At 44.7% G+C, this 25,979-nt stretch overlaps 1 protein-coding gene across 1 annotated transcript in view; it reads right to left on the bottom strand.

The window, feature by feature from the left end:
• Positions 1-25,979, bottom strand: part of SMC6 (structural maintenance of chromosomes 6) — a 295,141-nt gene that overhangs the window by 138,439 nt on the left and 130,723 nt on the right. The window contains 3 exon segments of the mRNA XM_033937259.1: positions 5,269-5,293; positions 5,295-5,448; positions 20,543-20,707. Of these exon segments, the coding sequence (XP_033793150.1) occupies positions 5,269-5,293; positions 5,295-5,448; positions 20,543-20,707 (344 nt within the window).

The following is a 25,979-nucleotide window of genomic DNA, read 5'->3' on the forward strand; positions in this document are numbered from 1 at the left end:
AATAACTAAAATGATAAGTGCTATAAGAAGCACATTCCACATCAGGCCTAGAGAAATAATTAGTGTTACAAAACCAGTCAAAGATATGCCTAATTTAACATGCCATATTGAACCTGGTGATGCTCAGCGAACCCAGCCCCCCGATCCCTAGGTAACATCAGAATGGCCATCGGTATCCGAGCCTGCTTACCCTGCCATAAAAATGCAGACAGGGAAGCTACATGCTGTACAGCGTGTCGTCGAAACAACACCAGTGGAAGCATCTGTAATAAATAAAGCCATTGTAGCACCACCATCATGTTGTATAATGCTATTGGTCCTACCAAGGAAAGCGGGTAAGACTGCCATGTCAGTAATTTATGGTCAGTACTAGTAAGCAAGGGACCGGCGTGGCTCACTGTAGAGGTGAAGGAAGCGATCAGAGACAAGAAAACTTTGTTTAAGGAATGGAAAAGGTCAAAAACGGATGAAAACTGGAATAAGCACAAACATCATCAATGCAGGTGCCATAAGGCGATAAAAAGGGCCAAAAGCGACTACGAGGAAAAAATAGCCAAGGAGGTGAAAAACTTCAAGCCGTTCTTTCGATATATTAAGGAGAAATGACCCGAGAAGGAAGTGGTGGGGCTGTTGGATGACCGTGGAATAAAGGGAGTGCTAAAGGAGGACAAAGAAATTGCTGACAAACTGAACACATTTTTTGCATCTGTATATACCGAAGAGGATATACACAGCATATTGGAACCCATCAGGCTATATGCTGGAAACGAAGACAGGAAACTGAAAGGGTTGACGGTCAGTCTAGAAGAGGTATGCAAGCAGATTGATAGGCTTAAGAGCGATAAATCCCCTGGACAAGATGGCATCCATCCGAAGGTCATCAAGGAACTGAAAGGGTCTATAAATGAACTGCTTCAGCTAATAGCCAATCTGTCGATCAAATTGGGAAAGATTCCGGAAGATTGGAAAGTGGTGAACATTACGCTGATCTTCAAAAAAGATTCGAGGGGCGATCCGGGAAACTACAGACCGGTGAGTCTAACCTCGGTACCAGGAAAGATGGTAAATGCTCTGATAAAGGACCGCACCATTGATCACCTTGTCATACACGATCTGATGAGGACCAGCCAGCATGGTTTCAGTAAAGGCAGAACTTGCCTGACAAACTTGCTGCACTTCTTCGAGGTAGTAAACAGGCGGATAGACAAGGTCAACCCAGTCAACATTGTATATCTGGATTTTCAGAAGACGTTTGACAAAGTTCCACATGAACAACTACTTCGGAAAATTGCATACCATGGAATCGAGGGTGAAATACTCACGTGGATTAAATACTGGCTGGAGCATAGGAAACAGAGAGTGGGGGTAAATAGACAATTCTTAGAATGGAAGAGCATCACCAGCGGGTTGCCGCAGGGCTCGGTGCTTGGCTCTTCAACACCTTTATAAACAATCTGGACATTGGTACGACGAGTGAGGTGATTAAATTTTGCGGACAATACAAAGGCATACAGAGTAATGAAGACACAGGGGGATTGCGAAGATCTGAAAAATGGGCATCGACATGACAAATGAGATTCAACGTGGATAAGTGCAAAGTGATGCATGCTGGGAACAAAAATCTCATGCACGAATACAGGATGTCCGGTGTGGTACTTGGAGAGACCTCCCAGGAAAGGGACTTGGGAGTTCTGATCGAAAAGTCCATGAAGCCATCTGCACAATGTGCTGCGGTGGTGAAAAGGGAGAACAGAATGCTAGGAATGATCAAAAAGGGGATCACGAACAGATCAGAGAAGGTTATCATGCCGCTGAACCGGGCCATGGTGCGCCCTCACCTGGAGTACTGCGTCCAGCACTGATCGCCGTACATGAAGAAGGACACAGTACTACTCAAAAGGGTCCAGAGAAGAGTGACTAAAATGATTAAGGGGATGGAGGAGTTGCCCTACAGTGAGAGATTGAAGAAGCTGGGCCTCTTCTCCCTTGAAAAGAGGAGACTGCGAGGGGACATGATCGAAACATTCAAAATACTGAAGGGAATAGACTTAGTAGAGAAAGACAGACTGTTCACACTCTCCAAGGTAGCAAGAACAAGAGGACACTCTCTAAAGTTGAAAGGGGATAGATTCTGTACAAACGTAAGGAAATTCTTCTTCACCCAGAGAGTGGTAGAAAACTGGAACACTCTTCTGGAGTCTGTTATAGGGGAAAACACCTCTACGGTTTCAAGACAAAGTTGGACAAGTTCATGCTAAACTGGTGAGACTGGACTCATTTGGAGCACTGGTCTTAACCTAGGGGCCACCATGTGAGTGGACTGCTGGGCAGGATGGACCACAGTTCTGACCCAGCAGCATCAATTATTATGTTCAGCTTATATAAATGTGTTAAGTCTTGCGGGAATTTAACCCCCAAGTAAACCAGATGGTGAGTTTGCTCACTGCAATGGAAACTCACCCATCCATCTGGTCTTTAAAGAGTTATTAGTGGGAAGCACAAATGATTTTTGTTTATTCAAAGTAAGACCAGAATATAAATGGAATTCATCTAATATGTCCAGTGCCCGAGCTAAAGAACGCTGTGGATTCCCTAGTGTTAGGAGGAGATCATTGGCAAAAGTCAGTACTCGAATTTGAGAAGTACCCTCCGGCAAGCCCTCTAGTTTATCATCCCGCATGAAGGTGCGCAGAAGGGGATCCAAGTATAATATGAATAACATCTGAGACATGGGGCACCCCTGTCGCATACCCCACCCTATGAGGAAACTGGCCATGCACATTCCATTTAATAATACTGAAGCCCTAGGCCCCAGTCATAAAACCATCCCTGAAATCCAATATAAGTCAGCAATTGAAATAAGTACTGCCAGTTCACCTTATCAAAGGCCTTGGCCGCATCAAGTCCCACAAAAATTCCTGGGGCACCCTGTCGTTGGGCATGGGAGTAGGCCAGAAGTACCTTTCAGACATTGATCATTGAATGACGATTTTTAACAAATCCCACCTGTTCCGATGTCACTAAGGTAGGCAGGATAAAGGCCAAGCGATCGCCAAAATGCACGCAACAATTTTTATTTCTACGTTAAGGAGAGATATTGATCTATATGATTCTAACTAATTTTTCGGCTTATAGGGCTTTGGAATCGGGGTTATCCAGGCTTCATTGGCATAATGCGGTAAAGCTCCCTGGGCCTGTATGTTCCCATAATACGCGAAAAGCGGGCCCCCAAGAGAAGACGACAAAACTTTATAAAACTCCAGAGAGTAACCATCATGCCCAGGCGCAGTGCAAGACCGCCGAGACTATTGCCTTTAGCACTTCTTCCTCTAAATGTAAAGGCCTTCCTGTAAATGTACATTATTCAATCCAGCAAGCTGACTCTGAGATAATTTTGGCATACCAGCATCTTTCATATAATCAGACACATCAGGGCCTGTGTACTGGCCGGGGGCCCCATAAAAGCTCTCAAAGTAACGATAGAAACAATTATAAATATCAGCAGCACTAGTCAAAGTTCCACCCTACCCTTCCTAAATGCTGGAAATATATTGCGACTCCCGCCAATTTTTAGTAGTTTCCCCGCTTTATTACCATATTTATAGTAATGATATTTACGGTAGAATAAAGACTTCTTCATGTGCTCATGTATTAAGGAATTCAGGGCAGTCTGTGCCGCTAGGTAAGCCTCCTGATTTGGTCTAGTGGGCTGCCTAAGAAATGTATGCTTCAAGCAGGTGCTTTGGTGCTCAAGATGGACAATGCCCCGGGCTATCCACTTCGCACGAGTAGATACATATGCAATAATACCACCGCATAGAAGGGCCTTCGCCGCCTCCCAAAATAATATGGTTCCAATATATGTTATGAATTAAAGTGATGGTATTCCTCCCACTTGTCCTACAAATATTTAGAAAATTGGGGATCGTTGTGTAAGTAGGCAGGGAATCTCCACCCAGCACTCGAACCCAACTTCCCTCCCACTGAGAGATCCAGCCAGAATAAATTATGATCAGAGACTTCTAGAGGCCTAATACACGCCTCCCTCACTTCTGGGAACAGCGATTCTGAAATTAAAATATAGTCTATCCATGAAAATTTCCGATGAGCTCGGGACTGATGTGTATAGTCATGCTTGGTGGAATGTAACAGCCTCTAGGGATCCACCAACCCCAAAGAGTGGCACAAGTAGGGAATACCCTTAGTTCGTTTCTGTGACTGTTGCCCACTAGGTTTGGAGCAATCCAGATCTGGATTGAGAATTTGATTAAAGTCCCCAGCCACTCCAGATCCCGAATACACAAGTTAACCAAATTTTGGAAATAGGGGTGGGAATATGTGTTAGGACCATAAACAAGAAGTCTAAATATTACACCTTGCACCAGCAGCTTAGCCAGTAGGTATCTACCCTGTGTGTCTTGACATTGGATAGTAACTTCGCAAGGCAATCTCTTACGAATAAGAAAAATAACCCCAGCTTGCATTGTACAACTCTCCTACCCAATTCTGCCGCAATTTCTTATGTTCATTATCTATTAGTCACGTCTCTTAGAGACGGGCAATATCAACGTGATGATGCTTCAATTGAGATAAAATTTTTGTCCTCTTTACGGGGGACGTAATGCCCAAGATATTATGCAGATCGGCCGGTCACCCAGTATCCACCCAAATATGTAGTGTAGGCCATTCTGAGTTAGGAAAATTCTCCAGGCGCCCAGCCACACCTAGGAGAAACATTAGAAAGTACCTGGGTAAGGAACCCCCCCCCAACACCATGCATAAAATAACAGGGTCCCATCCCCACTGTTATACCCATTCAACCAGAGCCCTACATACCACATTCTCAGAAAAAAAAGTCACCATCTTATAAGCTTGGGATTCTTAGATGGGACCTTTTTCTACTCAAATCATGGTAAAGGTCCATAGTCAGATACCAGAGAGCTCCAGAGTTCAAAAGTCTTGACCAAAAGGCTACATGTACCCCTTGGAACAAATCATTCTGTTGCACCAGATCACCTGTATCAACTGCTAAAGGCAGAGAAATAATGACTGGTATATAGGTATACAGGTGTTGAAGTCAGTATTCTCTGCCTTCATCTGCAAGTTGGAGTGCATAATCCACTCATTTGGACTGGTCTAGCAGAAGATAAGGAAACACAAATTTTCACAGAACAATAAAACACATGACAGAGAAAATTCACAATATAAGCTTATATAAACATTTGCAAATAGCTCTTTTCACATCATTTTATCCAAATATTTACTTACCTAAAGGACCAATTGGTTTTTTTTTTAAAACGTCCTTCTCTGAAAGCTGTATTAATTGCATGAAGAAAATTAGGCATCTGCTCTCCAAATCTTTTTAGCCTGTCTGTCTTACTCTCCTTCAGTCCTCTTAGGTGTTTTTTATGGTTTTCCAGTGTAGACTGTACATCACGTTCCTCTATCCTAAACAAAATTACAGAGCATGTACATAAGCATGGATTAATGAGATAAAGCCAACATGATATAGTCAAGGAAAATCTTGCCTCTCTAATCTACTACATTTCTTTGAAGGGGTGAATAAACATGCCGATAAAGATGAGCCAGTCTATATTATGTATCTGGATATTCAAAAAACATTTGATAAAGTAAGAACATAAGAAGTGCCTTCGCGGGGTCAGACCAGGGGTCCATCGCGCCCAGCAGTCCGCTCCCGCGGCGGCCCATCAGGTCCATGACCTGTAAGTGATCCTTTGTCTAAAACCTTTCAATTCCCATTTTTCTTCTATCTATACCCTCTCATAATCCTATCTCTACCTCTATTTATACCCCTCAATCCCCATATCCTTCAGGAACTTGTCCAATCCCTCCTTGAATCCCCTTAATGTACTCTGTCCTATCACATCCTCCGGAAGCGCATTCCAGGTGTCTACCACCATTACATTACATTACAGATTTCTATTCCGCCATTACCTTTCGGTTCAAAGCGGATTACAAAAAGAGTTATGGAAGAAGGATTACCATCTGAGTGAAGAAAAATTTCCTACCATTGGTTCTAAACCTGTCCCCTTTCAATTTCTCCAAGTGCCCCCTTGTTCTTGTAGTTTCCAATAGGCTGAAGAATCTGTCCCTTTCCACCTTCTCTAAGCCCTTCATGATCTTGTAAGTCTCTATCATGTCTCCTCTGAATCTACGCTTTTCCAGGGTGAAGAGCCCCAGCCTTTCCAGCCTGTCTGCGTATGAAAGGTTTTCCATACCTTTTTATCATTCTTGTTGCTCTTCTCTGAACCCTCTCAAGTATCTCCATGTCCTTCTTTAGGTACGGCGACCAATACTGGACAAAGTATTCCAGGTGCGGGCGCACCATCGCGCGATACTGCTGCATGATGACTTCCTTTGTTCTGGTTGTAATACCCTTCTTAATAATACCCAACATTCTGTTTGCTTTCTTTGAGGCTGCTGCGCATTGTGCCGTTGACTTCATTGTTGTGTTCACCAGCACACCCAAGTCTTTTTCAAGGTTTAGTACTAATCCCCCCATTTGGTAGCTGAACATCGGGTTCTTTTTCCCTATATGCATGACCTTGCATTTCTCTACATTGAAGTTCATCTGCCTTTTATTCGCCCACTCCTCCAGTTTGTTCAGGTCCCTTTGTAGGTCTTCACATTCTTCCACAGTTCTAATCCTGCTAGAGTTTAGTGTCATCCGCAAATTTTATAACTTCACACTTCATCCCCATTTCTAGGTCATTTATAAATACCTGAAATATTGAATAGCAGTGGTCCGAGTACCGACCCCTGCAGAACTCCGCTCGTGACCCTCCACCAGTCTGAGTAGTGGCCCTTCACCCCAACCCTTTGCTTCCTGCCTGCCAACCAGTGTTTAACCCATCTGTGTACATCCCCTTCCACCCCGTGGTTCTACAGCTTCCTAAGTAGCCGCTCATAGGGTACTTTGTCAAAGGCTTTTTGGAAGTCGAGATAAATGATGTCTATGGGTTCCCCTTTGTCCATCTGGCTGTTTACCCCCTCAAAGAAGTGCAGTAAGTTTGTTTGGCACGATATTCCTTTGCAGAAGCCATGTTGGCTCGCTTTCATTAGTCCATTTTTTTCAAAGTGCTCACAGATGCTGTCCTTTATCAGTGAAGGGGAAGGGAGATCGAGTCGTCTCCTTCACTGCACCGGAGGAGCCTGAGATCGGCGGTTTGCCCCGCCCCCAGCAGCCACTTCGGCACCTGGCCTGCCTTACCAGCCCTCTTAAGGGCTTTGCAGACCGGGCCTCTTCTAGACCCAGCACAGTGAAGGGGAAGGGAGATCGAGTCGTCCCCCTTCACTGCACCGGAGGAGCAACGAGTTCGGCGGTTTGCCCCACCCCCAGCAGCCACTTCGGCACCTGGCCTGCCTTTCCAGCCCTCTTAAGGGCTTTGCAGACCGGGCCTCTTCTAGACCCAGCACAGTGAAGGGGAAGGAAGATCGAGTCGTCCCCCTTCACTGCACCGGAGGAGCGACGAGTTCGGTGGTTTGCCCCACCCCAAGCAGCCACTTCGGCACCTGGCCTGCCTTTCCAGCCCTCTTAAGGGCTTTGCAGACTGGGCCTCTTCTAGACCCAGCACAGTGAAGGGGAAGGGAGATTGAGTCGTCCCCCTTCACTGCACCGGAGGAGCCTGAGATCGGCGGTTTGCCCCGCCCCCAGCAGCCACTTCGGCACCTGGCCTGCCTTTCCAGCCCTCTTAAGGGCTTTGCAGACCGGGCCTCTTCTAGACCCAGCACAGTGAAGGGGAAGGGAGATTGAGTCGTCCCCCTTCACTGCACCGGAGGAGCGACGAGTTCGGCAGTTTGCCCCGCCCCCAGCAGCCACTTCGGCACCTGGCCTGCCGTTCCAGCCCTCTTAAGCCCTCTTACAGTCCCTCCTTCCTCCGCCCGACGCCACTCGAGCAGGAGTGATCAACCCTGCTCCTACTTTTCACCTGAACTCCGCCGTCCATAGCCCACCCAGGAACTGCTGAAGTCCGTGCAAGACAGTACAAGCACGTTCGGACTCCTCTCTGCCTCACCTCACCACCTTCTCCCCTCCTTGACTTATCGAAGTCCACTGGGGGCCCCCAGATTCACAGCTCCCCTTGTCCAACCTGGTTCCTGCCCGCGGCCAAAGTTTACCATTGTTTATATTCCTGTTTCGGTGTTATACTCTATTACTGTCTATGCTCTTGTTTAGTTGCTAAATTTTACTCTGTCTCTGCTTAGTTCAGCACCAAACTATATTTCTGCCAAAGGTTTCACCAGTCTCTCACCTCCCTGTTGCCCTGTCCCACCCCCAGCACATCCTTGGGCCACACACTAACCTTAACTGCGCATCTACCTTGTTATCCATCTATTGCTCCAAGCCTCTCCGTTTCAAGCTCCATAAGGAAAATGCTCAGCTGCTAATTACCTTCACCGATAAAGCCCCCCCTTTGACCTACTCCTAAAAAAAATATTTTTCCACTCTTAGCCCTACAATCAGCCAGCCTAATTCAAGTTCCCCTGCTCCATTCCTCAACTAACTCTATCACCCCCCCCCCCTGCTGCAGACTCTCACACTCCAACCACCCGGTCCTAATCCCGCCATGAATCCATCCTTCTGGCTCCTTCTCCTCCTACTCTGCTCACCCCTCCTTACTTACCTCTGTCTGAAACCACCCTCTCCCAACCTACTCGACCCCTCTAATACCAATAACATCTGCCCTGGACTCAGAATCCCCACACTGCTACGCACCAGAAATCCACCTTTCAAGAAAACCCCTCGAAAAGTCAACCAAGATTCACTAAAGCCCCTGCCCATCTTCCCTACACTGCCTCGGACTCTCTCACCCCAGTCCCGACATTTTATTGCAATGCCAGATCCGTGTGCAATAAGACCCAAATCTTGAAGGACCTCCTAGACGAGCTTGACCTCGGATTCCTGTGCATCACAGAATCATGGATCACCAAAGACGACCTATTCACACAAAACGAACTCCTCCCCCACGGTTACCAAGGCCTTTTCTCCCCCAGACCCAATCGAAAAGGAGGTGGTCTGGCACTCCTCTATAAATCTTTCTTTGACGTCCAGCTCCTCGAGACGGGCACTCACACTTCTCTAGAATATCTGCTGGCCTCAGTCAACGATGAACTCCACACCCACCCATTGGGCATCCTGTTACTATATCACCCACCTACCCCTTGGGCCAATTCCTCCAACCTTGTCTTTGAGGCCATAACAAACGCCTTCCTTAAATTTCAACGACTTCTGATCGTTGGTGACATTAACCTCCACCTTGTTGACTCCAACAGCAAGGACACGACTGAATTCAACAACCTCCTTACTTCACTAGGTTTTCCCTCACCCACCCTATCTCCAACCCACGAAAAAGGGCACACACTAGATTTCACCACTTTCCTCGATCTTACCACCTTCAAAACTTCAATCGACGACACTCGCTGGGAACAAGTCCCTTGGTCTGACCACTTCCTAGGGACTACCTGCCTCCCCATTTTCATGTCACATCTTGAATCCCCACCCCACACCTCTCATTCCATAACCTACCGCAAAAAAATCTCGAGCAATCTATTCTGGTCCAAATTCCTCAACCAACTCTCCTCCAACCCTAGACCTACAGACTCCAAATCCCATTGGCGCAACTGGACCGCCCTCTCAGAGTCCACCTACCACTCCCTTGCTCCAATATCCACTAAAACCATCTCCTACCCCCGAAAGGCCCCCTGGTACTTACCTCTTCACAGAGATTTGAAACAGAAATGTCGCGCTCTGGAGCGCAAATGGAAAAAATCTAAATCCCTGATAGACAGACCTGGAGGGACAATATTAAGCTTTACAATTCAACACTTCTTCGGAGACAAGATCTCTAAATCCAACAACCAGATCAGTGCACTGTTTAACATCTGGCGCTCCCTAACTACAAAAGAAGACCCACCCTTGCTCCCACCGTCCATATCAGCAGATGCCCTTGCAATCTTCTTTAATGAAAAGGTTACCACCCTAAGACGCTCCTTCCCACCCACAGTCTCCTACAACTCCCTGGTCTCTACTGACCCCAACCCTACCTTACCTGTCTCCACCCCCATTCCAGCCGACAGATCCTGGACCGTCTTCGAACTTGTTTCCGAATCGCAAATCTCCAAACTTTGCCTCAAACTAAAAACTTGCAAGTGCACCTTGAACCCTTTCCCCTCCTACCTATTCGAGAACACCTCTACACAGGCCATCGCTTCCCTCACCGAACTTATAAACTCAGCCCTAACATCGGGCCTCTTCTCCTCCGACATGGGACATATTTCATTGGCCCCTCTATTGAAAAAGGCCGACCTTGACCCCTCCATACCGTCAAACTACCGCCCAATAGCAAATATCCCCCTCCTAACCAAGTTATTAGAATCCATCATATCCACTCAACTTTCATCCTATCTAGAAAGATTCTCTATCCTCCAATTCGGCTTCAGACCCAACTTCAGCACCGAATCCCTTCTGGCCTCACTAATCTCTAAGGTGAAACTACTCCATTCTCGCAAGAAATTCGCTGTTCTCCTACAATTCGACCTCTCCGCAGCTTTCGACGTCGTCCATCACGATATCCTTATCTTCCAACTCTCTGAAATAGGCATAAGCTCCACAGTCCTAGATTGGTTCTCGAAATTCCTACGCTTCCGCTCTTACACCGTTAACCTAAACGGTACTTCATCCCCCCCTGGAAACCAAAACGTGGAGTCCCGCAAGGTTCCCCCCTCTCTCCTATCCTTTTCAACATCTACATGACCTCTCTGAAACTCCTTCATCTATCCCCCCTAGAAACTCTCTACACCTACGCCGATGACATCCTCATCCTCCTCGAGACTGACTCGAACCTCTCGAACCTCGCTGAGAACATATCCACTTGTATTACGAATCTCCAATCCTGGGCCCAATCTGTACAAATGAAACTGAATGAGTCTAAAACAAAACTACTTTGGCTCGGCCCAACATTAGATCATTTACCCATCTCCATCCCATTACCTTCTAGACCCACTCTTCAGCTTGAGTTTTCAAGCAAAGTCCTAGGCATCGTCATAGACTCCTCTCTCTCCTTCAATGATCACCTCAACTCTTTGATAAAAAAATGCTTCTTTTGCCTTCATATGTTGAGGAAGGTGAGATCCTGCTTTCATCATTCTCACTTTACCGTCCTCGTTCAATCTACTATCCTCTCTAGACTGGATTACTGCAATTCCATCTATATAAGCCTAACTAAGAAAAACCTCCATAGACTTCAGCTAATTCAGAACGCCGCGGCTAAGCTTATTTTCGCAAAAGGCAAGTTCGATCATGTCTCCCCACTCCTCTCCAAGCTTCATTGGCTCCCAGTATACTCCAGAGTCCTCTTTAAATGTGCCTGCTTAGCCTTCAAGATCCTACATGGCGTCCTTCCTCCCGTTATCCCACTCTTTTGGAATTCCTCAAAACCACACTCCACCAGACCCTCCCAAAAACTGAAACTATCATTCCCCTCTATAAAAGGTATATCCCGCACAGGAAAACTTGGAACATCTCTCCCCTTTAGAACCACAGAACTCTGGAACAACCTCTCATCCCTACTCTGAAACTCAAGCTCCTTCCAATCCTTCCGCAAAAACTTGAAAACTTGGCTCTTTGCAAAAATCTAATCACCTCCCATTCTCCAGTATTCTGTCTCTCTTTCCTCTTAGTCCCTCTCCTTTATCCCTTATTGTAGTTCCTTTCCTCTTAACTCTGTAAACCGTGCCGAGCTCTGCGCTTGCGGAGATGGCGCAGTATACAAACCTAAGGTTTAGTTTAGTTTAGTTTCTATCATCTTGCCCAGAACCGATGTCAAACTTACTGGCCTGTAGTTTCCCGGGTCGCCTCTCGATCCCTTTTTAAAGATAGGTGTAACATTTGCTATCTTCCAGTCCTCCGGGATCTCGCCAGTTTTCAAGGATAGGTGGCAAACTCATTGGAGTATTTCCGCTATTTTGTTTCTTAGTTCTTTTAGTACCCTTGAGTGGATTCCGTCCAGGCCTGGTGATTTGTCGCTTTTCAATCTATCTATCTGTTGGAGGACATCCTCATGGCTCACCTCTATTGTCGACAGCTTTTCTTCTTGGTCTCCAATGAAGATCTCTTCGGGTTCTGGTACACTGGATGTGTCCTCGCTTGTGAAGACTGACGAGAAGAACTTGTTTAACCTATCAGCTACCTCTTTTTCCTCCTTTATCACTTCCTTTCTGTCTCCATCATCCAACGGTCCTACTTCCTCCCTCGCCGGTTGCTTCCCTTTAACGTATTTGAAGAAAGATTTGAAATTTTTTTGCCTCCCTGGCCAGTCTTTCTTCGTATCCCCTTTTTGCTCTCCTAACCACTCGATGACATTCTTTTTGGCATTTCCTGTGTTCCTTCCAGTTTTCTCCGGTTTGGTCCTTTTTCCATTTATGGAACTATTTTTTCTTGTCTCCTATCGCTTTCTTCATTTCATTGGTTATCCATACTGGGTCTTTTGTTCGTTTTTTTTTTTTTTTTTTGCACCCTTTTCTAAATCTGGGGATGTACTTATGTTGTGCTTCTTGCACCGTGCCCTTGAATAGGGACCAGGCTTGCTCCTCGGTCTCCGTTTTCCGTGAGCTATTTCTGAGTTTATTTCTCACCTTTACTCTCATAGCATCATAGTTCCCTTTCTTGAAGTTGAGCGTTGTCACTGTGGTTCTCTTCCCTTTTGATGTTCCTACTTCTAATTTGTACTGGATCATGTTGTGATCGCTGTTCCCTAGTGATCCTACTACTTCCAATTCCTTTGCAGGTCCCCCTGCAAAGGAATTGGATTAGGTCGAAAGTGGTTCCTTGACAAGCTGTTCCATAAAGTAGTCCCTCACAGCCTCTAGGAATTCTGTTTCCCTCGCACAGTTCGAGTTTCCAATACTCTAGTCTATCCTGGGGTAGTTAAAATCCCCCATTACCATCACGTTTCCGTTTTTGCCTTCCCGCCTCAATTCTGCTGCCAGTTCTTTGTCGTTTGCTTCCGTTTGTCCAGGCGGACGATAGTACAGTCCCAATTTTATATCAAAACCATTCCTTCCTGGTAATTTAACCCATAATGATTCCAATCCTTCGCCTTTGTTTTCATATCCACTCTGGTCGAGTGAATGGTGTCTTTTATATATAGTGCTATTCCTCCACCCTTCTTGTGAGTCCTGTCTCTTCTATAGAGTTTGTATCCTGGCAGTACTATGTCCCATTTGTTTTCCTCATTCCACAATGTTTCCATGATTCCAATGATGTCTAGGTCCTCTTTTTTGGCTGTGAATTCTAGTTCTCCCATTTTAGTCTTTAGGCTCTTCGCATTTGCGTACAAGCAATTTAAGTCCTGGTCTTTTCTTTTCCCTGCTGGTTTTTCTTGTGATTTACTCCTCTTGCCATCCCCTTTTTAAGCTGCCAGTCCCTGATTTCCGTTCCTTTCTTCCTCTTTTTTTTGCGCATCTTTTTCTTTCGCTACCTGATTTCTCAATTTCTCCTGTTCTTTTTTGCCCTTCTTACTGTTCGCCAGTTTATCTTGTTTCTTAGACTCCTGTTATTCATCTTTTGCTTGTTCCCAACATTTTTCCCACTCAGTATCTTCTTTGGATACTCTTGTCCGAACCGTCGACGTTAGGTCGACTGTCGGCTTTCCCCTTCTTCTTAGTTTAAAACCTGCTCTATTCCTTCCCAATGGTATCTTCTTTTGTAACATTATTAATTGCTGTGAACCGCCTAGAACTCTCTGGGTATGGCGGTATACAAAATAAAGTTATTATTATTAAAGTTATTATTATTTCTTGATGTTGTTTGCTAGCAGTCTCATTCCTGCCGTGCTCAGGTGTGGTCCGTCCCTCCTGAAGAGCTTGTTCTTCCCCAAAAAAGTTGTCCAGTTCCTCACAAAGTGGAAACCCTCTTCTTCTCATCATCTCCTCAACCATGAGTTTATTGTTTGTAGCTCTGTCTGCCTCTTCACGTCTGCCCTCAGTACTGGCAGAATCTCATGCTATCTTGTGTGTCCTCTGCTTCAGTTTCCTTCCTAGGATCTTCAACTATTCAGTTAGCGTAGTTCTGCTGTAATTTCTCCTGTTGACATCATTTGTTCCAACGTGGATTATCACTGCTGTCTCTTCTGTTTCTGCTCCTTCCAGGATCTTCTCGATTCTGTCGGTGATGTCCTTCATTCTGCTCCTGGGAGACAGGTCACCAGCTGATCTTCTCTCCCTCCTGCTATGTGACTGTCCACTTCTCTCAGGATTGAGTCTCCCACTATGACTGCAGATTTCCCCTTCTTCAGCTTCCTCACTGGTCTCAAGTCTGTATCCTTGGTGTGGTTTAGTACTTCTCTTTCAGGGTACCGGCAAGTCTTCGCCTCCTCTGCTTGCTCGATTCTTCCATGAGGTCCTTCATCCTTGGTATCTGTTGGTTCCTGTCTTCCATCTGTTGGTCCCTGTCTTCCATCTCGTGTGGGCGTAGCTTCCTTGCTCCAGCACTGCTGATGATCTTGTTCTTCCACCTTCCTGTAGGCCTCCTCAATGAATCTCTCGAGCTCCCTTACTTGCTCCTCGATGTGGCTCTCTCCTGTGGGGTCTTCAGCTGTCTTGAACGGTTCTTCCGAGATGTGGAGTTCCTCCAGCTCCTGAACCCTGCACTGTAGTCGATCGACTTCCTTCTTCAGGCTTTCCAGTTCCTGACACCGACTGCATACGTACACCAGCCTTCCCGAGGGGAGGTAGTCGTACATATGACACTCCGTGCAGTAGACTGGGAAGCTCCTCCAGGTTCCTGCTGCTTCCATTACTCTTTCTTTTCAGTCCACTAGGTGCTCTCTCCTCTTTCTTCTGCGTGCGTGTGCTCTCTCCTGTGCTTGGCTCTTCCTTGCCTACTTTGTCTGCCGCTTTTTGCTTGTGGGTCAGTTGTCTTCACTTGGGCCTTTTTCTTATCCCTGGAGCCTGCTGCTTCTCTATCCTTTCCTGTCTTGTGTGCCTTATTGTGTGTTTTCTTTTATGTGTGCTTTTGTGTGTGTGTTCTCCTTACGCGTGTGCTCGCTTCTTCCTTACCTTCCTGCTGTTCTCTGGTGTTCTAGAGTCCTTGGCTGTCTTTGTTCGGCCCTTCTCAAGGCCCCTCGCAAAGGCGCTCTCGCTAAGGCGAGCGCCTTTGACACTCACCTTCGTCGCGTGTCGAACGGCTGCACGCCGTTGGCTCCCCCCCCTTTTAAGGGGGATTTCGGGCTTGCTGACGCTGCTGTGATGCTGGGGGGTAGGCGGAGCTTCCTCTCGCCACTATCCCACGCTGTCTGCCTGCCTTCTCCCTCAATGCTCCTCCGTTCTCCTTCTCTCTCCCTTTCTCCAGTGCCTGCTGCCTCCCGCACCGGCTGTAACTGCTGCCCTGGCACTGCTGTTTCCCCTCTTTTAAGGGGGAGTACAGGTTGCTGATGCTGCTGTGACACTGGAGGGTGAGCGGAGCTTCCTCTCGCCACTACCCCATGCTGTCTGCCTGCCTTCTCCCTTGCTGCTCCTCCATTTTCCTTCTCTCTCCCTTTCTCAGGTGCCTGCTGCCTCCCGCACTGGCTGTAACTGCTGCCCTGGCACTGCTGTTTCCCCTCTTTTAAGGGGGAGTACAGGTTGCTGATGCTGCTGTGACACTGGAGGGTGAGCGGAGCTTCCTCTCGCCACTACCCCACGCTGTCTGCCTGCCTTCTACCTCGCCTGCCTTCTCCCTCGCTGCTCCTCTGTTCTCCTTCTCTCTCCCTTTCTCCAGTGCCTGCTGCCTCCCGCACCGGTTGTACCTCATGAAAGACTCCTGAGGAAATCAGAAAGTCATGGGATCTTGCCAGGCAGTGGCACAGTAAGGGGGGATGTGGTTCACACCGGTGCCATCTTGGTGGGGGCGCCAGTATCATTCTCCTCTCCGAGTCCCTGCCATGCGTGAGCATTCCTTTCCTTCTCTCGTACCTACTTAAGGCCAGATAAACAAAGCTCCCACATCTTGGTGAAAAAATACCATAGTGGGAGCTATTTTTGTTTTACCAGCGATGCTTAGCACAATAGCATGCAAAATATATGCATGCTATTCATGTGGAGAATTATGGGTAAAAGGGAGGGAGGAACTGTACCTGGCACTTTCTCCTCCTCCTGTTTGTCTGTCCTGTCAAAATCTACTTTAGGTGGGACAAATAGCTGTTGAAAATTAGGAGCCATTGGGTACAACTTCGTCATTGTCCTGGCAACCTGGCAAGGGGCTCTCCGGGGACTCCCAATGCTATGTTAGCATCACTGTAATATCTGGATGAAAGGAAAAAATGTGGTCTGAGCCTTAGAACTACTCATGACGAACACTGAGCAGCACAGGTTTGCAGAGATTCTAGTTTTAATTCCTGCAAGGATTCTGTAATGACCTCCAGCAGCACCACTGGTTTGAAAAGGTGGCACACCATCAGATCCTCCTCCTAGTCCACAAACTCCTGACTAGAAGCTCCAGCCTAAGGACCCTGCATCTGATAAAACTGAAGATCCAATATGAGGGAATAAAGGCATAGACTCTGACCCCAGTCATCCCAGTCCTTTTACGACTGGACCTCTGGTCCCTGCGGATGTATCTTCATTGGGGAAACCATGTTCTGTGAGGGTAAACCCCCTGCACAACCAATGGCTTGATACCATATATTGCAGGAAGACTCTGATAAGTCAGATAGGCTTCAAACAGACTCAGAAAATCAGGGGTAAATTTCTGAAAAGGATGCTCTAAGTACTCCTGCGGGGACTTTCCCTGTCTCCTTGTGGGCTTAGAGGCATCTGCATGTCTGACTTTAGCTAAGGAAGCCGAGTCACTATTTGAGGGCTCTAAAGGGGATTTTTTTAAACCTAAAAAAAATGTCACTTGTGACTCCATCACCCTAGCAGGACCAGAGGGGGATAAGCCCAGGGTTCTTACCCCCTACATGCCCCGTGAGACAGTGAAACACAGACACTCCTCAGTCAGCCATCCAGCCAACACACATCTGGCACGAATCAGGAGTGAAACAGACCAATGAGTCCATTTCTATTGATTTTTTTAAAATCAAAATCAAGGTATTTTTGAGGCACATAGAGCCTTTTAAAATCAAATTGGGAAATCCAAGATGTAGATAATGCCTTCTACACAACTCGTGATTAGAGAAGAATAACCCACTGGTCAAGACTCATATGCCTTTTGCACTAGAAATACAGATTAGTTTTTAATTATATAGCATGAAGCTATATATTCATGCAATGTTTACATTTTTTGATAAATAAATTCCATTAATCCATTCATAATATCAGGGGCAATTTTTCTATTGAGAAATATATTATCACAGATGATTGGTTTTGCATTTCTCAAAACTGTGAATTTGTGTCTGCAGAGTTAACATGCTTCTTCTTCACAATAAAAATGTTATAAAATATACAAAGCTAAGAAAACAACCTTAGTTCCATTGTTCCTTTGCAAATCGATGTACACAGAATCAATCCCTTACCTCTTAAATTATAAGGGGCTCACAATCGAAACAGAAATACGTCTAAAAACCTGCCCAAATCAGCACTTGGACGACCTAAAAAAACAGGTCGTCCAAGTGCTGATAATCGAAACGGGTTTTTAGACGTATCAGGCTTCTGAATCCCGCTGTGTGACCATAGCTGAAAGTGGCATTTTTGAAGGAGTGGTTAGAGCAGGATGTGGGCTGACCTAGACTTAGTCGTACTGCAAGGATAATCGAAAGTTTGACGAGGCTGCCTGGATGGAACTTGTAGGTTGTGACTTAGGCGATCTAAAAACAGGTCTAAGTGTTCAGAAGGTATCCAAAGTGACCAGATAACCACTACAGACACTAAGTACAGACCCCCCTGCGGTGATCCTTGCAGGGATCACTGCCCCCTGCCCCATACCACCATAAAAATTGGACTAAAAATGTGCATACCTGCCTCTAGAACATCAGCATCTGGAATAGGAAAGCCCAGTAGAGCAGCACAGAGGTAGCTTAAGTAGTCTTAGGGTAGGCTAGTGAACCACAGAGAGGGTGACCGAGGTCCTTAAACCACTCTAACCACTGCATTTATGGTGGAAAATGTGAGTCCACCAAAATCCCCCAAAACCCTACTCTAATGCCATATAGGTGGCACCTGCAGCCATAAGGGCTATTGGGGTTGAAAACAAGTGGGTATAGTAGGAGTTGTGGTGAGATGTTTAAGTGGCACCCTTTTTGTGAAGTTCACAGCAGTGCCCTGTAAGGTGCCCCACTACTCTGTTGCCATGTCTGGGTGGGCCATTCCATCGCTTTGCTAGCCCCTCCCACGTCCAGAAGGTCTTGTTCTAGGCATTTGGGACTTGGACGATTTTTTGGATGAGAATATAGTATAAAGATAGATGTCTGGACAATCAAACAGCTGGATGTAGAAGTAGACGATTAAAAAAAATAATAATAATTTTTGGACATATTTTTCAATAATGGGCTTTAGACACTGCCAAGACTTAAATGTTTGTTTTGGTTATGCCCCTCCACGTTTATATATCTGCTCAAGGAGCTAAGAATGAGGAAGGAGGAACAAGCAATAAATATGAAAAGTGAAAGCTGTTGAGCAGAATTCTCCACAAGTCTTGGGATCTTTGTGTGTATATCCTGAGGTTTATCATATTATTCACTCCCCCGACTGCCCCCTTCCCCACCCCTGAATTTAAAAAAAACCAAACAAAAAAAACAAAAACAGGGCAGGAGGGATGTCCACTCCTTCCTGCCTCAGCCACCCGGACCCCCACCCCCCAAACCTGCTCCCTGTACTTTATTCAAACAATGTAGAGGAGGGATGCTCACTCTCTCCTGCCAGCAGACCTGCTTCTTCAAAATGGCGGGTTTTCCTCTTCCCATTGCATCCTGGAATGCACTGGGAGGGGCCTAAGATTCGGATTAGTTTGATCACCTAAGGCCCCTCCCATAGGCACTTGGGCCAATCAGGGCCCCTTCCCAGTGCAGTTTATGGGAGAGGCTTTGGCAACTAAACCAATCAGAATCTTAGGCCCCTCCCAGTGCATCCCATGCAGCAGATCTGGGTGTCTGAGGCACGAAGGCATCCCTTATGTCCATCTTCATGGGGGGGGGGTCCAAGTGGCCGAGGGAGTAGGTATCCCTCCTGCCGATCCTCATGGGGGTGTGAGGGGAGGGTCCAGAGGTCGAGGCAGGAGGGAATGGGCATTCCTCCTGCAGATATTTTTCTAAAGTTTAGATGAAAGAGGGGAGTCTGTCATCAGAACTTTTTTTAATGGGCACAAATGTTGTGTGTGCAATTTTCACACACACCACTAAACAACAAGTCCTTAGCAGTACATGCTCTGATTTCTAGATTCATGAGGTGCTTTTACAATACCAAGATGTCTCTAAAACCTCCTCCAACAACTTGGGATCTTTTTTTTTTGTAAATCTTTATTCATTTTTAAAATTTATACAAAGCGCAAACAAAGTATACAATCAGAAGAAAAACATATAAACAGCACTTATCTTCAGACAGATAATAAATAAAATACTTTACTGCCCCCCCACCCTCCCTGGATGTGTATAAAGTTCATCAAGGAATTAATAGAATTTTCCAAACTCATGAAGCCTCCATTTGAACCACTGTCCACACCATCTCAGAAGTACCTCACTTGGAAACATAGAAACATAGAAATCGACGGCAGATAAGGGCCAAGGCCCATCCAGTCTGCCCACCCTCATTGCTCTCACATCAGTACACCGAGTCAATGAACTTCATCCACCTTATACTACATTTTAACCTGGTAAGGTGGTTCTTCAAACTAATTTGAAATTCCTCCCAAAGGTAATTTCAGAGTTTCATCTCAACCAGTCTGGTATTTTCGCACATCTGTGCCCATTAAAAAAACCATATTCTTCCTGCCTCAATCAGCTGAGCAGCAGAAGGTTGTTTCAGGGCTTCTCCTGCCAGCTCAGCACATGTGTCAGTCGCTGACTCCAACGACTGATCAAATGGGATTATGGCGGACCTCCGCGAAACTCATTTGCATATGAAATTGTTTCAACATCAAATCGTCATTTTCAAATTGGACAACTTACCAGCACCACAGCAGCCCATGGGATTTTAACGGCAGTGTTAGAGCATCCGGCCCTGTGTCTAAATTCAAGAAAGTGTGGGACAAGCATGTGGGATCTCTTTGGGAGAGGAGGAGATAGAAGACGCTGTGAATGGGCAGACTGGATGGGCCATTTGGCCTTTATCTGCCATCATGTTTCTATTTCTCTTAAACATAAAGAAACACTAGACCTTCTCCATCAGGCTCTTCCAATAATTATTTTTTCCACCTTGTTTGTCTTTGAAATGTAAACCACATTGATACCTGGTGATATTCCGGCATAACAAATTCTACAAATAAATAAATCAATTAATTATAGACTCCAGAGCTTGCTATATTTCAGAAAAAAAGTATAGTATATTGCAAAAGTAACAATGAATTCATTCCCTTGTGAAAACTGCAAGTTATAATATCTGACAAACTTACTTAAGCCTGCTGTGTTCCTCCTTATACTTATATATTGCTTGCTGAAACTGCTCAGTTTGCTCAACAGTAGTTCTCACTTTGTCAAGCAGCATTTTCAACTGCTCCTTCAGCTCGGCAATTTTATTTAGCCTTTCCTGCTTTTCTGTTTCAGAAACATGATCAACACTAAAGAATAAAAACAACAAAATTAAATTTCTTGCAGAGTAGTATTTTCCTCAAAGTATTTTTTTTTTAATTTCAAAATATGAACTTAGAGATACACATCAGAACCATATCTTATCAGGCAGCATCCATGTGGAATTATCTTCCAATATTTTTAAGAAAGTCTAATTATTTTACACTTCAGAAATTGAAGAATTTTTTTTTATTTAGGAAGTCTCTGCTGAGAACAATTTAATGTAATATTCTACTGTATATTATGGAAATGATCTAGTCATCTTTTATTTTAGGCTGAATTGAACTTTAAGGGCTCCTTTTATGAAGGTGCGCTAGCGTTTTTAGCACACGCACTAGATTAGCGCGCGCTATAGCGTACACTAGCCCAAAAAACTACAGCCTGCTCAAGAGGAGTCGGTAGCGCGCATTAAAGCCCTAACACGCCTTCGTAAAAGGAGCCCTAAGTGGCAAATATGGGTTATAAATTTCCTTTACTGTAACGTAATAAAAGATATTTTACACAATATTGTATTTCCTTTACATCTCTCTGTGACCCACTTTAACCTACCGGATTCTCCGTTTATATATTAGGAAGCAGGTCTGGATAGCTTTCCATAAAATGGGCACAATATGTCATTTAAGACTCTGTCACTAGTAATATTTGGTCTATTTGCCAAGTGCTGATACTCACTTGTTTAAATTACTGTAATATTTCTAGTTCAGAGTTTTATGAATCATTTAAAATGTTATTTCCTAGGATTCTTTTAGGTCTTTTTTTCAAGTTATTGATCTAAAGATATGAGATTTGTGTTAAATTTTTTTTTATTGAAGACAACAATAAATAACCAACCAACCATAAAATGTATTTCTTCAGAACCAACAAAACACATACCCAATATAGTCCAATTCCCTTCCATACCCCTCACTCTTCAACTAAAAAGATGCAAAGCAGCAACATCTGGAGCAAAGAATAGCAAGCTAACATAGTACAACACCATTATTCCAGAATCCAGAGGATGCCAAATCCAAACACCACCCCAGCCCAACCCCACCCCATCCCCCAAAGAAATCCCCTTAAGCACATGTGTCCATGAAGGGGACAGGAGGGCTTGGTTTCTTATAGCACCCCAGTCCCTAATAGCAGCCCTCTCCAATCAGTCTACACAAATGCAAACCCATCCCAACCCAAATTCCTTCCCAAAAAGAGACCAATCCCCTCCCAAAACCCACTAGCCATACCATCCAAAGGTGTCAGGTCAAAACCGCGCTGGGACAAAGGCGCGCCCAAACAATTGAGCGCAGCATGGAGGCGTGCGCCGCTCAAAATTACTGTTTTTAGGGCTCCGACGGGGGGGGGGGCACTCCCCACTTTACTTAATAGACATTGTGCCGCGTTCTGGGGGGTTTGGGGGGTTGTAACCCCCCACATTTTATTAAAAACTTCACTTTTTCCTTGTTTTTAGGAAAAAAGTTAAGTTTACAGTAAAATGTGGAGGGTTACAACCCCCCAAACCCCCCATAACGCCCGGCGCGATGTCTATTAAGTAAAGTGGGGGGGGTTCCCCAACAAAACCCCCCGTCAGAGCCCCTAAAAACAGTAATTTTGAGCGGCGTGTGCCTCCGCGCTGCGCTCAATTGTCCGGGTGCGCCTTTGTCTTTCGCACCGTTGTCTATGAACCCCATCCAAACATCCCCCCCAAACAAGGAAAGTGCCATCAGAACGATGCCTGAGTTAGAAGGCAAAGGAGAGAAAAATTTAATATTCCTAAAGAGCAATTATAAAAAAATAATAGTGGTACGAGACTAGGTATTACATAGTAACATAGTAGATGACGGCAGATAAAGACCCGAATGGTCCATCCAGTCTGCCCAACCTGATTCAATTTAAATTTTTTCTTCTTAGCTATTTCTGGGCAAGAATCCAAAGCTTTACTCGGTACTGTGCTTGGGTTCCAACTGCCGAAATCTCTGTTAAGACTTACTCCAGACTACAGAAAATTGGTATTAATGGTGATGATCTATCCTAGAATAACCCTGGAGATGATATGGAAAAATGTGCTTCCCAGAATAAGAAAAATTAATTAATGAAAACAAGATGAATAAAAGGACCAATCAGTACGGGCCCAGTGCCCTCGTAATAACCGTTGGCCCCGGGCAGGTGTTTATGAAGTGACAAGCACTTAGAAATGAATCTAAATAAACCCTGCCCCGTACATCATCTTATCCTTATATTGTGTATGGTTTATATAGAAAAAATATATATGTCTATGCGTAATAAATAATCGGGAGCACAGTCATCTCCAGATTAAAACAAGAAAATCACCCCAAAAAAACTCCCTGAAGCCTATTTCAAAGAAACACAAAATGTGAAAATAAAAAAACAAAATGCAAAAAATGACAAAAATCGTCAAAAAACAAAGAAAAATATAAATATAATATCCTCAGTCTCATCCATCAATCCACAACGCAGTGAACCCTGTGCACCTGTCACAAATTGTTCGTGAAAATAATGAAAAACAGTGAAAAACAGTGAAAAATACTTAGCTCAAGTGGCTGCAGTAAATCCAGGGCGAGACAAAGTTCAAAGTTCATCAATCATCACTATTCAATTCCGCTCGCTACTCAGTCCCGCTCACTTAAACTCGCTCAGTGAAGAGTCATAAAAAGTCGGTCCATACGCCGTTAAACTTTAATCACTCAGTCTCATGCAGTCAAAGAGACTATTCAATAGTGTTCACCACACGTTCTGCTCACTCGACAGGTCCTGTTTCAATATCCTCGTCAGGAGGGAGCAAGAAAATCAAAAAAGTTAGTAAACTGACTGAAAATTCACTCGCCCAGTCCCTACATGTAAAGGACGGAGTAATCCACAGCAGCGGCACAATCAGGCTGCTTTGACCAAAGCAGTCCTTTCCATGTAGGGACTGGGCGTGAGAATTTTCAGTCAGTTTACTAACTTTTTTGATTTTCTTGCTCCCTCCTGACGAGGATATTGAAACAGGACCTGTCGAGTGAGCAGAAAGTGTGGTGAACACTATTGAATAGTCTCTTTGACTGCTTGAGACTGAGTGATTAAAGTTTAACGGCGTATGGACCGACTTTTTATGACTCTTCACTGAACGAGTTTAAGTGAGCGGGACTGAGTAGCGAGCGGAATTGAATAGTGATGATTGATGAACTTTGAACTTTGTCTCGCCCTGGATTTACTGCAGCCACTTGAGCTAAGTATTTTTCACTGTTTTTCATTATTTTCACGAACAATTTGTGACAGGTGCACAGGGTTCACTGCGTTGTGGATTGATGGATGAGACTGAGGATATTATATTTATATTTTTCTTTGTTTTTTGACGATTTTTGTCATTTTTTGCATTTTGTTTTTTTATTTTCACATTTTGTGTTTCTTTGAAATAGGCTTCAGGGAGTTTTTTTGGGGTGATTTTCTTGTTTTAATCTGGAGATGACTGTGCTCCCGATTATTTATTATGCATAGACATATATATTTTTTCTATATAAATCATACACAATATAAGGATAAGATGATGTACGGGGCAGGGTTTATTTAGATTCATTTCTAAGTGCTTGTCACTTCATAAACACCTGCCCGGGGCCAACGGTTATTACGAGGGCACTGGGCCCGTACTGATTGGTCCTTTTATTCATCTTGTTTTCATTAATTAATTTTTCTTATTCTGGGAAGCACATTTTTCCATATCATCTCCAGGGTTATTCTAGGATAGATCATCACCATTAATACCAATTTTCTGTAGTTTGGATTTTCGTTGTTATTGGTATTTACATTTTGAAGACTTACTCCAGCCCATCTACACCCTCCCAGCCATTGAAGCCCTCCCCAGCCCATCCTCCACCAAACGGCCATATACAGACACAGACCGTGCAAGTCTGCCCAGTACTGGCCTTAGTTCAATATGTAATCTTATTTTCTGATTCTAGATCCTTTGTGTTCATCCCACGCTTCTTTGAACTCAGTCACAGTTTTACTCTCCACTACCTCTCTCGGGAGCGCATTCCAGGTATCCACCACCCTCTCCTATATATTGCTTTGAGCTCTGGAAGCCAATGTCTGAATATATTGACCCCAAACTGAATAGAAAATAGGTTGAGATTTGAAATTTAACTGGAAAGTAGAGAATGACACGGTGACAAAATTCATCACAGTTCGTGTCCCCACGGATAACCGCGGGAAATAATCCTATGTCATTTTCTAGTGTCTATTTCAATCTCAATCCTTCTACACCAGCATTCTTCAAAGCAAAGCTTGCGGGTCAGTGGTTGTTGCCATTCATACTCTGATTCTTCCCTCTCTCCTTAAAGAATGACATGAAGGCGGTTATCCGCGGGAACGGGAACAGTGATGAATTTTGTCACCGTGTCATTCTCTACTGGAAAGCTCTAAGCTCCACAAAGAAAAATGGGGAGACCCAATGATCCACAGTGAAAACAATCCACCGATGAAAACAAAACCAAAAACTGTGGATACAGATGTTCTGGAGATAATTTATTAAACACTGACATGTAAAACCATGAAAATTCAATTAAAAAAGTATAATGATAAAAAATACTGTGATAAAAATCCAACCGGACTCTACTCGGTCCGTGTTTCGGCGAACACGCCTTCCTCAGGGGTCCAATGATTTGCAACCTCACATATAAAGAATTGGACTGAAAACAGTCTATTGTCTTTAAACATGTGAGCAAAGAACACCACAGACAAGCTGAAGTAGCAAAAAAATGCAGGACCAGATCATGCAATTTATTACACCAATGACAGTAAGAGAGAGCAGTCTCTGTCATCCAATTTTTTAAGATGCATTTCTTCTCTATGATACAAGCCTTCATCACCATATCTTAGCTGCTTTACCCTTAATACCCAATACTGGAGCTTGTACAAAGAGGATACCAGCAAGCAGGAAGGCAAGAGACTGTTTAAGTAAACATTCAAAGTACCTAAGTAAGGATCTCCAAAAAGATTTAACAAGGGCACATTCTCAGAAAGCATGATAAAAAGTATTAGGAAAAGTGTTACAATTCCAACAAATGGGGGTCTCGATCTGTTCCATGACACACTCATCACTGAGAAATATAGGCTCTTAAGAGAACATAAAATTGACACTCCCAAAGTTTGGCACTAGACACCCAAGAAGGAATAGAACGAACGCACTACAACAGATCACCAGAATTAATGTGACATCATAAATCTAGGCTCCAAAAGGACACAAGCAGACTTACTGGCTCACCCAAAGGTTTATGGAGCAGTGAGACA

This window comes from Geotrypetes seraphini, chromosome 3 (assembly GCF_902459505.1).
Source record: "Geotrypetes seraphini chromosome 3, aGeoSer1.1, whole genome shotgun sequence".
Classification (NCBI taxonomy): domain Eukaryota; kingdom Metazoa; phylum Chordata; class Amphibia; order Gymnophiona; family Dermophiidae; genus Geotrypetes; species Geotrypetes seraphini.